Source organism: Saccoglossus kowalevskii, chromosome 3 (genome assembly GCF_978046115.1).
Source record: "Saccoglossus kowalevskii chromosome 3, keSacKowa6.1, whole genome shotgun sequence".
In the NCBI taxonomy this organism is placed as follows: domain Eukaryota; kingdom Metazoa; phylum Hemichordata; class Enteropneusta; family Harrimaniidae; genus Saccoglossus; species Saccoglossus kowalevskii.
Window position 1 is genome coordinate 40,016,199 of NC_140643.1, and position 17,037 is coordinate 40,033,235.

The 17,037-nt window shown below is 42.6% G+C and overlaps 1 protein-coding gene across 1 annotated transcript in view; it reads left to right on the top strand.

The window, feature by feature from the left end:
• LOC102810030 (mitochondrial S-adenosylmethionine carrier protein-like) overlaps window positions 1-16,747 on the top strand; it is a 26,106-nt gene extending 9,359 nt beyond the window's left edge. The window contains exons 5-10 of the mRNA XM_085497198.1: window positions 3,023-3,070; window positions 4,192-4,236; window positions 5,377-5,446; window positions 13,437-13,501; window positions 14,595-14,668; window positions 15,952-16,747. Coding sequence (XP_085353324.1) covers window positions 3,023-3,070; window positions 4,192-4,236; window positions 5,377-5,446; window positions 13,437-13,501; window positions 14,595-14,668; window positions 15,952-16,048 — 399 coding nt within the window. The 3' untranslated portion in view covers window positions 16,049-16,747. The remainder of the gene's footprint in view (window positions 1-3,022; window positions 3,071-4,191; window positions 4,237-5,376; window positions 5,447-13,436; window positions 13,502-14,594; window positions 14,669-15,951) is intronic.
• Window positions 16,748-17,037: the final 290 nt, after the last annotated feature.

The following is a 17,037-nucleotide window of genomic DNA, read 5'->3' on the forward strand; positions in this document are numbered from 1 at the left end:
ATTGTGTGTCTCAGCATCTCAATGCTTTGTTATATTTCAGTGTCAACCCATGTATCATATTGTGTGTCTTAGCATCTCAATGCTTGGTTATATTTCAGTGTCAACCCATGTATCATATTGTGTGTCTTAGCATCTCAATGCTTGGTTGTATTTCAGTGTCAACCCATGTATCATATTGTGTGTCTTAGCATCTCAATGCTTGGTTATATTTCAGTGTCAACCCATGTATCATATTGTGTGTCTTAGCATCTCAATGCTTGGTTGTATTTCAGTGTCAACCCATGCATAATCTTGTGTGTCTTAGCATCTCAATGCTTGGTTGTATTTCAGTGTTAACCCATGTATCATATTGTGTGTCTTAGCATCTCAATGCTTGGTTATATTTCAGTGTTAACCCATGTATCATATTGTGTGTCTCAGCATCTCAATGCTTGGTTGTATTTCAGTGTCAACCCATGTATCATCTTGTGTGTCTCAGCATTTCAATGCTTGGTTATATTTCAGTGTTAACCCATGCATCATCTTGTGTGTCTTAGCATCTCAATACTTGGTTATATTTCAGTGCCAACCCATGCATCATCTTGTGTGTCTTAGCATCTCAATACTTGGTTATATTTCAGTGCCAACCCATGCATCATCTTGTGTGTCTCAGCATCTCAATGCTTGGTTATATTTCAGTGTCAACCCATGTATCATATTGTGTGTCTTAGCATCTCAATGCTTGGTTATATTTCAGTGTCAACCCATGTATCATATTGTGTGTCTTAGCATCTCAATGCTTGGTTATATTTCAGTGTCAACCCATGTATCATATTGTGTGTCTTAGCATTTCAATGCCTGGTTATATTTCAGTGTTAACCCATGCATCATCTTGTGTGTCTTAGCATCTCAATGCTTGGTTATATTTCAGTGTCAACCCGTGCATCATCTTGTGTGTCTTAGCATCTCAATGCTTGGTTGTATTTCAGTGTCAACCCATGCATCATCTTGTGTGTCTTAGCATCTCAATGCTTGGTTATATTTCAGTGTCAACCCATGCATCATCTTGTGTGTCTTAGCATCTCAATGCTTGGTTGTATTTCAGTGTCAACCCATGCATCATCTTGTGTGTCTTAGCATCTCAATGCTTGGTTATATTTCAGTGTCAACCCATGTATCATATTGTGTGTCTTAGCATCTCAATGCTTGGTTATATTTCAGTGTCAACCCATGCATCATCTTGTGTGTCTTAGCATCTCAATGCTTGGTTATATTTCAGTGTTAACCCATGTATCATCTTGTGTGTCTCAGCATTTCAATGCTTGGTTATATTTCAGTGTTAACCCATGCATCATATTGTGTGTCTTAGCATCTCAATGCTTGGTTGTATTTCAGTGTCAACCCATGCATCATCTTGTGTGTCTCAGTATCTCAATGCTTGGTTATATTTCAGTGTCAACCCATGTATCATATTGTGTGTCTCAGCATCTCAATGCTTGGTTATATTTCAGTGTTAACCCATGCATCATCTTGTGTGTCTTAGCATCTCAATGCTTGGTTATATTTCAGTGTCAACCCATGTATCATATTGTGTGTCTCAGCATCTCAATGCTTGGTTATATTTCAGTGTCAACCCATGCATCATCTTGTGTGTCTTAGCATCTCAATGCTTGGTTATATTTCAGTGTCAACCCATGTATCATATTGTGTGTCTCAGCATCTCAATGCTTGGTTATATTTCAGTGTTAACCCATGTATCATATTGTGTGTCTCAGCATCTCAATGCTTTGTTATATTTCAGTGTCAACCCATGTATCATATTGTGTGTCTTAGCACCTCAATGCTTGGTTGTATTTCAGTGTCAACCCATGCATCACTCTGTGTGTCTCAGCATCTCAATACTTGGTTATATTTCAGTGTCAACCCATGCATCATCTTGTGTGTCTCAGCATCTCAATGCTTGGTTATATTTCAGTGTCAACCCATGCATAATCTTGTGTGTCTTAGCATCTCAATGCTTGGTTGTATTTCAGTGTTAACCCATGTATCATATTGTGTGTCTTAGCATCTCAATGCTTGGTTATATTTCAGTGTTAACCCATGTATCATATTGTGTGTCTCAGCATCTCAATGCTTTGTTATATTTCAGTGTCAACCCATGTATCATATTGTGTGTCTTAGCATCTCAATGCTTGGTTGTATTTCAGTGTCAACCCATGTATCATATTGTGTGTCTTAGCACCTCAATGCTTGGTTGTATTTCAGTGTCAACCCATGCATCATCTTGTGTGTCTCAGTATCTCAATGCTTGGTTATATTTCAGTGTCAACCCATGTATCATATTGTGTGTCTCAGCATCTCAATGCTTGGTTATATTTCAGTGTTAACCCATGCATCATCTTGTGTGTCTTAGCATCTCAATGCTTGGTTATATTTCAGTGTCAACCCATGTATCATATTGTGTGTCTCAGCATCTCAATGCTTGGTTATATTTCAGTGTCAACCCATGCATCATCTTGTGTGTCTTAGCATCTCAATGCTTGGTTATATTTCAGTGTCAACCCATGTATCATATTGTGTGTCTCAGCATCTCAATGCTTGGTTATATTTCAGTGTCAACCCATGTATCATATTGTGTGTCTTAGCATCTCAATGCTTGGTTGTATTTCAGTGTCAACCCATGTATCATATTGTGTGTCTTAGCATCTCAATGCTTGGTTATATTTCAGTGTCAACCCATGTATCATATTGTGTGTCTTAGCATCTCAATGCTTGGTTGTATTTCAGTGTCAACCCATGCATAATCTTGTGTGTCTTAGCATCTCAATGCTTGGTTATATTTCAGTGTCAACCCATGCATCACCTTGTGTGTCTCAGCATTTCAATGCTTGGTTATATTTCAGTGTCAACCCATGTATCACCTTGTGTGTCTTAGCATCTCAATGCTTGGTTATATTTCAGTGTCAACCCATGCATCATCTTGTGTGTCTCAGTATCTTTACACTTGGTTTCATATTGTCATCACGTATATTACTTTTCCTAGGGATTTTCTGGTTTATACAGAGGATATCTTAGCACTGTGTTGCGAGAGGTAAGAAAATAATAATTATACTTTCTGTTCATCCAATGCCATACTAATCTCCAAATACATCATATGTAATGCAAACATTTGTCTGGTGTTCTGTATTGCCAACGCAACTGATTCCTGTTGAAAAGGTCAAAGGTCATTAGGGGGTTAAATGTCAACCGTTTTTTTAACTGGATTTATTTGATGTATTTTATGTAATGGTCTGGTTGACTGCAGGGTACAGAAATAAGCTTTCTATTTAAAGTTTTACACAAAACATTGTGAAAACCTCATCGCCAACAATACAGGATACTTTGCTGAGCAAATCAAACTCCTATACAGATAACCATCTTGAAAAATATGTGTTGACGAAATGAAATAAATGGCAGAAAAAATATTGTACATAACTAAAAAAAAGTAATACTGTTTCAGCACCAACCTATTTGGTAGAAATGTTCTTGAATCGTGTGTTATTTTTGGTTTGCAGTATTAAAAACACAATTGCCATTACCAGATTTGATTATTTAATAGTAGTGTGTTTTATTTATTTCAGTCAGCTGATGAATATGTAATTTTACTAAAAACAGCATTGAAGTAACTATAAAATGTTGTGAAAAAGATTTGAACAATGTGTTCAGACGATAAAGATATGTTCAATCCAACTCAACTTTGTTGCTGCATTTCCGTAAATTGTTATGAAGGAAGTTTACTGCCTGAACATACCATTACAAAATTATTTTAATAATATATAAATACCATTCTAGTTTTCGATATTGGTGTATTTGTTTTAGTCAAACCACCTCGTTGTACTGTAAAATACTTTTCTTCGCTTAGAATTAAGTTTTCGCTATTTTTGCTGAAGGAATGATTCAGTGAAAATAAAATCCAGCGAATATACCTTTTTTCCTATATTTTACCTTCCAACTCGCCAAAAATCAGTGAAAATAAATCTCATACAAAACACCCAATTTTCAGTGCAAAATTAATTCCAGCTAAAATAAAGTATATTACAGTATATTCAACAGGTGATATTAGTCAATGCTATTAGTATAGCTTTTTGCATTTCTATGTACCAGTGATGAGGATTGTAACTTATTAAGACAGTACATCGCAAGTTGTTGATGTCAAACAGATTTTTTTTTCAGATTCCATTCTCTTTTATCCAAATGCCTGCTTGGGAGATTTTAAAAGTGAGTCTGTATTTACTCTAGATAATTTTAATGACAGTTGTATGATGATCTGCATATTAAATTAATATAGTCAACTTTGCAAAATTGTTGACTCTCATGTGTGAAGCACACAATAGGAGTCTTTGCTGTTCATGCTTCTGTGTGTGTGTCTGTTTCACTTGTATCTCAAGAACCAATTATCAGATTTGAATGAAATGTGGTACATAGAAGTTCTGAGATAATTCTTAGACCTGATTAATTAGTTGCTGGTTGAAATCGGTGCATATTAATTACCTATTTTGCATATTAATTAGCCAATTTTGAGCATTTTTTACATGTTTCTGGAGTACATTTCAACAGATTTTAATGCAATGTCCAAAAGATATATTGTATAAATTTTATTTCGAAAAATTCTTAAAACACAGAACAGATCGGCCCACAGTTGCACATGATTCAGAATAGAATTGAATGCAGGATTAACCAAAATTTAAAATAGGTCAAATATAGGAAAGTAGTTAAAACTTTCCTGACAGTTTTCGTTAAGCCTGCGAGCATATGTAATATTAACAGAACACCTTAATCGAGACATATTTCCTAGTTTTAACTGGGTAATTTCCTTGGTGATTGGAAGACATCAAAGGTGTTGCTGACAGTAATTAGTGCATATTCATTCAGGTCAAAACTTCAATGTTCAACATTCGCAGGACTGTCACCCCCATGGATCGAATGGTATTGTCCTACTGTTAAACGCTAACCAAAATTAGTAAACAACATGGCGGACTCGACTCACTGGAATGCCCGGGCGTCGATCATATAAAGTGCGGATAGCTGCTCGAATTCGCCACTGTTTCAAATTTTGATCATAAACAAATATTATACAGTACAAGGATTGCTGCCGCTGCCCCGCGCGTTAGGTATTCCCCCCTGTTCGCTTCCGCGTGTGCCCGGACACTCCCTCGCGCATCCGCGCGTTAAGTACTAGGACCGTTCAACATACACAACAAATCCCCATTTCACTAAAATCATTATGCTTGACTTGCCGTTATTGCACTGATGACACACCCACTTCCCATGGGGGGATAAATTGAATAACCATGGAAGAATGGTTTTTAGAATATATTTACATTTTGTGCTTTATATTGGTATTAATTGATATTTCAGAAATATTGGTCAAGAAAGAGAGGAAGACTAGTTACCCCATGGGAGTCTGCAGTATGTGGTGCTATAGCAGGTATTATCATACATAGATTGCATAGTCCATTTTGATCCTATAGTAAAAAATAACCTTCATATTTGTCAACACATAAAATATAAAAATATGTGTTTTACTATTTATTTTTTATCTGTTTTATCTGAGTCTCTTCTAGTATTATCTAGGTATTTGTGATTGTTATACAGATCTCTGCTGGTGTTATTCGGACCTCTATGCTAGTATATCCTAGTCTACAATTTTTTGTTGATGTTATTTTGGTCTTTAAAGTCAATGCCAGTGTTTAGTTTGATCTCCAGGTCTCTGCCAGTGTTACCTGGGTCTCCAGGTCTCTGTCTGTGTTATCTGGGTCTCCAGGTCTCTGCCAGTGTTACCTGGGTCTCCAGGCCTCTGCATGTGTTGTTTGGGTCTCCAGGTTTCTGCCTGTGTTATCTGGGTTTCCAGGTCTCTGCCAGTGTTACCTGGGTCTCCAGGTCTCTGCATGTGTTGTTTGGGTCTCCAGGTCTCTGCCAGTGTTATCTGGGTCTCCAGGTCTCTGCCTGTGTTACCTGGGTCTCCAGATCTCTGCATGTGTTGTTTGGGTCTCCAGGTCTCTGCCTGTGTTATCTGGGTCTCCAGGTCTCTGCCAGTGTTACCGGGTCTCTAGGTCTCTGCATGTGTTGTTTGGATCTCAAGGTCTCTGCATGTGTTATCTGGGTTTCTGTGTCTCTGTCAGTGTTATCTGGGTCTCCAGGTCTCTGCATGTGTTATCTGGGTCTCCAGGTTTCTGCCAGTGTTACCTGGGTGTCAGGTCTCTGCATGTGTTGTTTGGGTCTCCAGGTTTCTGCCAGTGTTATCTGGGTCTCCAGGTCTCTGCATGTGTTATCTGGGTCTCCAGGTTTCTGCCAGTGTTACCTGGGTGTCAGGTCTCTGCCTGTGTTATCTGGGTCTCCAGGTCTCTGCCTGCGTTATCTGGGTCTCCAGATTTCTGCCAGTGTTACCTGGGTCTCCAGGTCTCCAGGCCTGTGTTATCTGGGTCTCCAGGTTTCTGCCAGTGTTACCTGGGTGTCAGGTCTCTGCATGTGTTGTTTGGGTCTCCAGGTTTCTGCCAGTGTTACCTGGGTGTCAGGTCTCTGCATGTGTTGTTTGGGTCTCCAGGTCTCTGCCAGTGTTATCTGGGTCTCCAGGTTTCTGCCAGTGTTACCTGGGTGTCAGGTCTCTGCATGTGTTGTTTGGGTCTCCAGGTCTCTGCATGTATTGTTTGGGTCTCCAGGTTTCTGCCAGTGTTACCTGGGTCTCCAGGTCTCTGCCTGTGTTATCTGGGTCTCCAGGTTTCTGCCAGTGTTACCTGGGTGTCAGGTCTCTGCATGTGTTGTTTGGGTCTCCAGGTTTCTGCCAGTGTTACCTGGGTGTCAGGTCTCTGCATGTGTTGTTTGGGTCTCCAGGTCTCTGCCAGTGTTATCTGGGTCTCCAGGTTTCTGCCAGTGTTACCTGGGTGTCAGGTCTCTGCATGTGTTGTTTGGGTCTCCAGGTCTCTGCATGTGTTGTTTGGGTCTCCAGGTTTCTGCCTGTGTTATCTGCGTGTCAGGTCTCTGCATGTGTTGTTTGGGTCTCCAGGTCTCTGCCTGTGTTATCTGGGTCTCCAGGTCTCTGCCTGTGTTACCTGGGTCTCCAGGTCTCTGCCTGTGTTATCTGGGTCTCCAGGTTTCTGCCAGTGTTACCTGGGTGTCAGGTCTCTGCATGTGTTGTTTGGGTCTCCAGGTTTCTGCCAGTGTTACCTGGGTGTCAGGTCTCTGCATGTGTTGTTTGGGTCTCCAGGTTTCTGCCAGTGTTACCTGGGTGTCAGGTCTCTGCCTGTGTTATCTGGGTGTCAGGTCTCTGCCTGTGTTATCTGGGTCTCCATGTTTCTGCCAGTGTTACCTGGGTGTCAGGTCTTTGCATGTGTTGTTTGGGTCTCCAGGTTTCTGCCAGTGTTACCTGGGTGTCAGGTCTCTGCATGTGTTGTTTGGGTCTCCAGGTCTCTGCCAGTGTTATCTGGGTCTCCAGGTTTCTGCCAGTGGTACCTGGGTGTCAGGTCTCTGCATGTGTTGTTTGGGTCTCCAGGTTTCTGCCAGTGTTACCTGGGTGTCAGGTCTCTGCATGTGTTGTTTGGGTCTCCAGGTCTCTGCCAGTGTTATCTGGGTCTCCAGGTTTCTGCCAGTGTTACCTGGGTGTCAGGTCTCTGCATGTGTTGTTTGGGTCTCCAGGTCTCTGCATGTGTTGTTTGGGTCTCCAGGTTTCTGCCAGTGTTACCTGGGTCTCCAGGTCTCTGCCTGTGTTATCTGGGTCTCCAGGTTTCTGCCAGTGTTACCTGGGTGTCAGGTCTCTGCATGTGTTGTTTGGGTCTCTAGGTTTCTGCCAGTGTTACCTGGGTGTCAGGTCTCTGCATGTGTTGTTTGGGTCTCCAGGTCTCTGCCAGTGTTATCTGGGTCTCCAGGTTTCTGCCAGTGTTACCTGGGTGTCAGGTCTCTGCATGTGTTGTTTGGGTCTCCAGGTTTCTGCCTGTGTTATCTGCGTGTCAGGTCTCTGCATGTGTTGTTTGGGTCTCCAGGTCTCTGCCTGTGTTATCTGGGTCTCCAGGTCTCTGCCTGTGTTACCTGGGTCTCCAGGTCTCTGCCTGTGTTACCTGGGTCTCCAGGTCTCTGCCTGTGTTATCTGGGTCTCCAGGTTTCTGCCAGTGTTACCTGGGTGTCAGGTCTCTGCATGTGTTGTTTGGGTCTCCAGGTCTCTGCCAGTGTTACCTGGGTGTCAGGTCTCTGCATGTGTTGTTTGGGTCTCCAGGTTTCTGCCAGTGTTACCTGGGTGTCAGGTCTCTGCATGTGTTGTTTGGGTCTCCAGGTTTCTGCCAGTGTTACCTGGGTGTCAGGTCTCTGCCTGTGTTATCTGGGTGTCAGGTCTCTGCCTGTGTTATCTGGGTCTCCAGGTCTCTGCCTGTGTTATCTGGGTCTCCATGTTTCTGCCAGTGTTACCTGGGTGTCAGGTCTCTGCATGTGTTGTTTGGGTCTCCAGGTTTCTGCCAGTGTTACCTGGGTGTCAGGTCTCTGCATGTGTTGTTTGGGTCTCCAGGTCTCTGCCAGTGTTATCTGGGTCTCCAGGTTTCTGCCAGTGGTACCTGGGTGTCAGGTCTCTGCATGTGTTGTTTGGGTCTCCAGGTCTCTGCATGTGTTGTTTGGGTCTCCAGGTTTCTGCCTGTGTTATCTGGGTGTCAGGTCTCTGCATGTGTTGTTTGGGTCTCCAGGTCTCTGCCTGTGTTATCTGGGTCTCCAGGTCTCTGCCTGTGTTATCTGGGTCTCCAGGTCTCTGCCTGTGTTATCTGGGTCTCCAGGTCTCTACCTGTGTTATCTGGGTCTCCAGGTCTCTGCCTGTGTTATCTGGGTCTCCAGGTTTCTGCCTGTGTTATCTGGGTCTCCAGGTTTCTGCCTGTGTTATCTGGGTCTCCAGGTATCTGCCTGTGTTATCTGGGTCTCCAGGTATCTGCCTGTGTTATCTGGGTCTCCAGGTCTCTGCCTGTGTTATCTGGGTCTCCAGGTCTCTGCCTGTGTTATCTGGATCTCCAGGTTTCTGCCAGTGTTACCTGGGTGTCAGGTCTCTGCATGTGTTGTTTGGGTCTCCAGGTCTCTGCATGTGTTATCTGGGTCTCCAGGTCTCTGCCAGTGTTACCTGGGTGTCAGGTCTCTGCATGTGTTGTTTGGGTCTCCAGGTCTCTGCCAGTGTTATCTGGGTCTCCAGGTTTCTGCCAGTGTTACCTGGGTCTCCAGGTCTCTGCCTGTGTTATCTGGGTCTCCAGGTCTCTGCCTGTGTTATCTGGGTCTCAAGGTCTCTGCCTGTGTTATCTGGGTCTCCAGGTCTCTGCCTGTGTTATCTGGGTCTCCAGGTCTCTGCCTGTGTTATCTGGGTCTCCAGGTTTCTGCCAGTGTTACCTGGGTCTCCAGGTCTCTGCCTGTGTTATCTGGGTCTCCAAGTCTCTGCATGTGTTGTTTGGGTCTCCAGGTTTCTGCCTGTGTTGTTTGGGTCTCCAGGTCTCTGCCTGTGTTATCTGGGTCTCCAGGTTTCTGCCAGTGTTACCTGGGTCTCCAGGTCTCTGCCTGTGTTATCTGGGTCTCCAGGTCTCTGCCTGTGTTATCTGGGTCTCCAGGTCTCTGCCTGTGTTATCTGGGTCTCCAGGTCTCTGCCTGTGTTATCTGGGTCTCCAGGTTTCTGCCTGTGTTATCTGGGTCTCCAGGTCTCTGCCTGTGTTATCTGGGTCTCCAGGTCTCTGCCAGTGTTATCGGGGTCTCCAGGTCTCTGCCTGTGTTATCTGGGTCTCCAGGTCTCTGCCTGTGTTATCTGGATCTCCAGGTTTCTGCCAGTGTTACCTGGGTGTCAGGTCTCTGCATGTGTTGTTTGGGTCTCCAGGTCTCTGCATGTGTTATCTGGGTCTCCAGGTCTCTGCCAGTGTTACCTGGGTGTCAGGTCTCTGCATGTGTTGTTTGGGTCTCCAGGTCTCTGCCTGTGTTATCTGGGTCTCCAGGTCTCTGCCTGTGTTATCTGGATCTCCAGGTTTCTGCCAGTGTTACTTGGGTGTCAGGTCTCTGCATGTGTTGTTTGGGTCTCCAGGTCTCTGCCTGTGTTATCTGGATCTCCAGGTTTCTGCCAGTGTTACCTGGGTGTCAGGTCTCTGCATGTGTTGTTTGGGTCTCCAGGTTTCTGCCAGTGTTACCTGGGTCTCCAGGTCTCTGCCTGTGTTATCTGGATCTCCAGGTTTCTGCCAGTGTTATCTGGGTCTCCAGGTCTCTGCATGTGTTATTTGGGTCTCCAGGTTTCTGCCTGTGTTACCTGGGTCTCCAGGTCTCTGCCTGTGTTACCTGGGTCTCCAGGTCGCTGCCTGTGTTATCTGGGTCTCCAGGTCTCTGCCTGTGTTATCTGGGTCTCCAGGTCTCTGCATGTGTTGTTTTGGTCTCCAGGTCTCTGCCTGTGTTATCTGGGTCTCCAGGTCTCTGCCTGTGTTATCTGGGTCTCCAGGTCTCTGCCTGTGTTATCTGGGTCTCCAGGTCTCTGCCTGTGTTACCTGGGTCTCCAGGTCTCTGCCTGTGTTACCTGGGTCTCCAGGTCTCTGCCTGTGTTATCTGGGTCTCCAGGTTTCTGCCAGTGTTACCTGGGTGTCAGGTCTCTGCATGTGTTGTTTGGGTCTCCAGGTCTCTGCCAGTGTTACCTGGGTGTCAGGTCTCTGCATGTGTTGTTTGGGTCTCCAGGTTTCTGCCAGTGTTACCTGGGTGTCAGGTCTCTGCATGTGTTGTTTGGGTCTCCAGGTTTCTGCCAGTGTTACCTGGGTGTCAGGTCTCTGCCTGTGTTATCTGGGTGTCAGGTCTCTGCCTGTGTTATCTGGGTCTCCAGGTCTCTGCCTGTGTTATCTGGGTCTCCATGTTTCTGCCAGTGTTACCTGGGTGTCAGGTCTCTGCATGTGTTGTTTGGGTCTCCAGGTTTCTGCCAGTGTTACCTGGGTGTCAGGTCTCTGCATGTGTTGTTTGGGTCTCCAGGTCTCTGCCAGTGTTATCTGGGTCTCCAGGTTTCTGCCAGTGGTACCTGGGTGTCAGGTCTCTGCATGTGTTGTTTGGGTCTCCAGGTCTCTGCATGTGTTGTTTGGGTCTCCAGGTTTCTGCCTGTGTTATCTGGGTGTCAGGTCTCTGCATGTGTTGTTTGGGTCTCCAGGTCTCTGCCTGTGTTATCTGGGTCTCCAGGTCTCTACCTGTGTTATCTGGGTCTCCAGGTCTCTGCCTGTGTTATCTGGGTCTCCAGGTTTCTGCCTGTGTTATCTGGGTCTCCAGGTTTCTGCCTGTGTTATCTGGGTCTCCAGGTATCTGCCTGTGTTATCTGGGTCTCCAGGTATCTGCCTGTGTTATCTGGGTCTCCAGGTCTCTGCCTGTGTTATCTGGGTCTCCAGGTCTCTGCCTGTGTTATCTGGATCTCCAGGTTTCTGCCAGTGTTACCTGGGTGTCAGGTCTCTGCATGTGTTGTTTGGGTCTCCAGGTCTCTGCATGTGTTATCTGGGTCTCCAGGTCTCTGCCAGTGTTACCTGGGTGTCAGGTCTCTGCATGTGTTGTTTGGGTCTCCAGGTCTCTGCCAGTGTTATCTGGGTCTCCAGGTTTCTGCCAGTGTTACCTGGGTCTCCAGGTCTCTGCCTGTGTTATCTGGGTCTCCAGGTCTCTGCCTGTGTTATCTGGGTCTCAAGGTCTCTGCCTGTGTTATCTGGGTCTCCAGGTCTCTGCCTGTGTTATCTGGGTCTCCAGGTCTCTGCCTGTGTTATCTGGGTCTCCAGGTTTCTGCCAGTGTTACCTGGGTCTCCAGGTCTCTGCCTGTGTTATCTGGGTCTCCAAGTCTCTGCATGTGTTGTTTGGGTCTCCAGGTTTCTGCCTGTGTTGTTTGGGTCTCCAGGTCTCTGCCTGTGTTATCTGGGTCTCCAGGTTTCTGCCAGTGTTACCTGGGTCTCCAGGTCTCTGCCTGTGTTATCTGGGTCTCCAGGTCTCTGCCTGTGTTATCTGGGTCTCCAGGTCTCTGCCTGTGTTATCTGGGTCTCCAGGTCTCTGCCTGTGTTATCTGGGTCTCCAGGTTTCTGCCTGTGTTATCTGGGTCTCCAGGTCTCTGCCTGTGTTATCTGGGTCTCCAGGTCTCTGCCAGTGTTATCGGGGTCTCCAGGTCTCTGCCTGTGTTATCTGGGTCTCCAGGTCTCTGCCTGTGTTATCTGGATCTCCAGGTTTCTGCCAGTGTTACCTGGGTGTCAGGTCTCTGCATGTGTTGTTTGGGTCTCCAGGTCTCTGCATGTGTTATCTGGGTCTCCAGGTCTCTGCCAGTGTTACCTGGGTGTCAGGTCTCTGCATGTGTTGTTTGGGTCTCCAGGTCTCTGCCTGTGTTATCTGGGTCTCCAGGTCTCTGCCTGTGTTATCTGGATCTCCAGGTTTCTGCCAGTGTTACTTGGGTGTCAGGTCTCTGCATGTGTTGTTTGGGTCTCCAGGTCTCTGCCTGTGTTATCTGGATCTCCAGGTTTCTGCCAGTGTTACCTGGGTGTCAGGTCTATGCATGTGTTGTTTGGGTCTCCAGGTTTCTGCCAGTGTTACCTGGGTCTCCAGGTCTCTGCCTGTGTTATCTGGATCTCCAGGTTTCTGCCAGTGTTATCTGGGTCTCCAGGTCTCTGCATGTGTTATTTGGGTCTCCAGGTTTCTGCCTGTGTTACCTGGGTCTCCAGGTCTCTGCCTGTGTTACCTGGGTCTCCAGGTCGCTGCCTGTGTTATCTGGGTCTCCAGGTCTCTGCCTGTGTTATCTGGGTCTCCAGGTCTCTGCATGTGTTGTTTTGGTCTCCAGGTCTCTGCCTGTGTTATCTGGGTCTCCAGGTCTCTGCCTGTGTTATCTGGGTCTCCAGGTCTCTGCCTGTGTTATCTGGGTCTCCAGGTTTCTGCCAGTGTTACCAGGTCGCTAGGTCTCTGCATGTATTGTTTGGATCTCCAGGTTTCTGCCAGTGTTACCTGGGTTTCAGGTCTCTGCATGTGTTGTTTGGGTCTCCAGGTCTCTGCCTGTGTTATCTGGGTCTCCAGGTTTCTGCCAGTGTTACCTGGGTCTCAAGGTCTCTGTCAGTGTTATCTGGGTCTCCAGGGTTCCGTCTCTGTTATTTGGGTCTCCAGGTCTCTGCCAGTGTTACCAGGTCCTTGGGTCTCTGCCAGTGTTACTGGTCACAAGGTCTCCAGGTCTCACAGTCTGTATTATCTGTTATCTGGGTCTCTAGGTTTCTGCCTGTGTTACCATGGTTTCTAGGGTTCTTTCAGTGCGAAAAATAGCCATGAAGATCAATGCACATGCAAATTTTAAATAAATGAACGAAGAATGACAATATTTGTTCTCAAATATAAGTATTGAAAAATAGAATAACCTTGAATACAAAATGTTTCTTACCTTTTTGCTCTTTTACCAACATAATTTAATTTAATTTAAATTCTTGATAATTTTCACATTTTCTTTATTGTAGGAGGATTTTCTGCAGCCTTGACTACCCCATTTGATGTAGCAAAAACAAGAATAATGTTAGCAGAGGTGAGATAATAATTCATAGCATAATTTTTTTTATTATAGATTAATTAAAGTGCCTGTGATTAAAACACAAATTGGCTTTGTTCTCCCATTCCCTCAGTTGTGGGCCACAAATTTCATTCTGACCCCCATTCACTTTCTGGTAGCCACTTTCAGGCTACCTCTACTCCATGGCACCCCACAGGGTTACCTTCACTCCAAGGTTTGTGGTCTTAACCTTGGCCTGGGATGCCTGACCGAAGGGCCCCCTGTCCATATTAAAGTATTTTAATTTTTATGCTATCTTTAGTTTGTAATTTACTTAAGCTTAGCTATTTTTGACTTTGTTTAATGTTCTTGTTGATTTCTAGTTTTATTGTTTTTAGAACAACCATATGCAAATCAACTGATGGACAACATAATGTTCACCAGAAAACATGTTTAAAAAAAATAGTATGACACAAATACCATAACTACATAACCCAAATGCAATCAGTTGGTAACTCAATACCAGTGATAAGTGATATAATCAATGTTTCGTTAGAGGCACATCTCCAATAGAAGTGTATATGATCAAAAAATTGCATTGGCTAGCTGTTTACTATATTATCAAAATATTACTTACTTTGACTATAGAAAAATCTCTTGTGTATAAGTGCATGCACTACTAATAGAGCAAATACGGTATGAGATAAATACCATAATTGAATGATGCTAATGCATTGCATATGCTAATATATTGATGAGTTGTGTAATAATAATTATCTTTATTGTGGGTTGTATCCCTATTAGGATTTTGAATAAAATGTAATATAGATGTGAATAAAGACAACAAACAATTAAAGTGAGAATAAAATACACACAGGAAAATAAAAAAAAAAATGACAAGCAAATAAAAGTAGAAAAAAAATAATGGTAAAGTAAATTGGATTGTTTTCCATATTTGTGTGAAAAGTGTACTACACATTTCCTTAATTAATTAATCATCAAATTGTCATCATATCTCTATCCCAATTATTTTCCAGCTAAAAGATCTATGCAGTTTACACTTACACTGTTAATAAAATTGAGAATGAGTGAGAATCATTGCATTATAAGTATTTTTTGTCCATTTCAGCAAGGTTCCACAACTGCCAAGAGTAATATATTTCAAGTGCTTCAAAAGGTGGGTCAGCGTGACGGTGTTCGTGGGTAAGTTCAACATTGTAAGTTATTTATGTCATATCTGTATTGTGTTTATACATGTACCCACATGCTGATAGATTCACATAACATCAGGAAGAAACTGAACTTGGATAAGATATAAATAAAAAAAAAATAAGATAATTTAATGAATATTTTATTGTTTTGTAATAAAAATATCTGTGGTGGATGGTTTGTATTAAAGTATGATATAAATAGAAGTAAGCATACCATCACAAGTACCTACTTTAGTATGCAGATACATTTTTTTAAATCCATTCCCTTCATCAAATTCTGTTTTTCTCTGTTAATTACAACAGAAATTGTGAATATGGTATGGTATAGATTACCATCAACCATTGTGAAAATATTAAGGAATGGTAGTGTTATTTCTGATATTTCATAGCGGGATTAAAGTTGTTCACAAACTCAATGAACTGTAATAATTCATCACACTGCTGGAAATAACACCATAACCATCATCAATATACCTCACATTCTGGTTTATTACGCTGAAAAATGAGAAATTCCCTGTTTCAGTAAAAAATATTTAGAATTAAAAGAGAAACAATTGTCATTCAAAACCAATTACGCTAGGCACACCAAAACGTATGTGGGAGGATCCAATTAAACTGCCCTGTTATTAAGAAAATGTTGTTTAGCCAATAACCCATTAGTGTGCGTGATAGATGTACACAGTGATTTTACATCCATAGAAAATACAAATCCTGGAGTAAAATTAAATAACTTTTTTTAGCGTATTAGTAGTGTCACAAACGTATGCAGGCTGTGACAACACAGTAGGTCTCAATATCGAATCTAAATATCGAGCTATGTGCTCAGTCGGGCAATTACCTTGTGAATCTTGGGTAAAAGATAGAAAACCGGTGTTGGATGTGTACTCAATGTAAGAATTTACTTTGGGTAAAACACCATTAGCTGTAAAACCATTAACCACGTCACCTATTTCCTGTTGTATTTCGATGGTGATATCCACATCAAATGGCTGGTAGGAGTTCGTAACTGCCGCTAGGAGTTCGTAAAGTCTCTATGCCAAACTATCACTGCTCCACCTTTAGCAGCTGGCTTTATAACAATGTCATTATGTCGTTACTTTAGAGAATCGAGTATTACATTCCAGATTTGTAATATTTATATAATTTATTTATTTATTTGTTTGTTTGTTTGTTTGTTTGTTTGTTTGTTTGTTTGTTTGTTTGTTCGTTTGTTCGTTCGTTCGTTCATTCATTCATTCATTATTTTATTTATTTATTTGTTTATCCCTATTTCAGACTATTTGCTGGCATAGTGCCAAGAACTATATGGATCAGCGTCGGTGGATGCATATTCTTTGGAATTTATGAAAAGTCAAAATCACTTTTACAGTAAATAGGGTTTGGCTCATTTGTCTTAGTTTAACTACAGCCTTATTCATACTACCGGTAACTTAATTCTTTGTCAATTACCTCTATTTCAATTTTAATGGATCCAATTTTATCTAATTTTTATTACCATACTAGAATTGTGCAATACAAATAACTTAAAAACACTGCATATACATAAAGGGCGGCAGTCGTCGTACCGCGTTCTGTTCGTTATGGGACTCATAGCGATGTATACATTGCGTGTAAAATACATTGTTTGTTTACATGAAATTTGAACACGCGCGACAACCACCGCACTTTAATATCTTTCCTCCCATAATGAAAAATGGTAATTTAATTTTTACTTTTGAATAGATTTTTTGAAAATGTGTTTGAAACGCCCAGTCTCGCCTACATTCAATTGAAATCAATATGAATATATAATGGTTCAAATATTGTATGGAAGAATGCTAATTTTATATTTTGTAAGTTCAAATGTCTAGCTTTACATTGTTATATATTATTCCGTTATTGCATGAAGACCAGTTATTCATTATGTAATATTTTTTTTAAAACAATGTTATTCCTGAGCTTTCTAATTTGAACTATGACATTCTAAAAATTCCATTTGAACATGCTGTCTCTGATTCAACAACCAATTTATTAATAAACACTGATTGTAATGGTACAATAGTATGGCTCTAATATAGCTACAGATAATAAACTGTAAACTATTTTTAATAAGCAATAGATAAATAATTCAATGATTGTATCTATTGGCTACATCATAATGTAATGATCCTTATCACAAATTTAGCATACCTTTTCTATGAGCAAATTGTGACCAAAAACTTTCATTATCTTTATTTTATGTTTTTAGTTTGTTTTTGGTGTCTGGTATATTATTTTAGCTCAGGTATCGTCAAAGATAGAGCAGAGCTATTCATATTTGTGATTGTTCAGCCTAAATACTTTGATACACCTACCTTGGGTGTCCAGATTTGTTCATTTCAT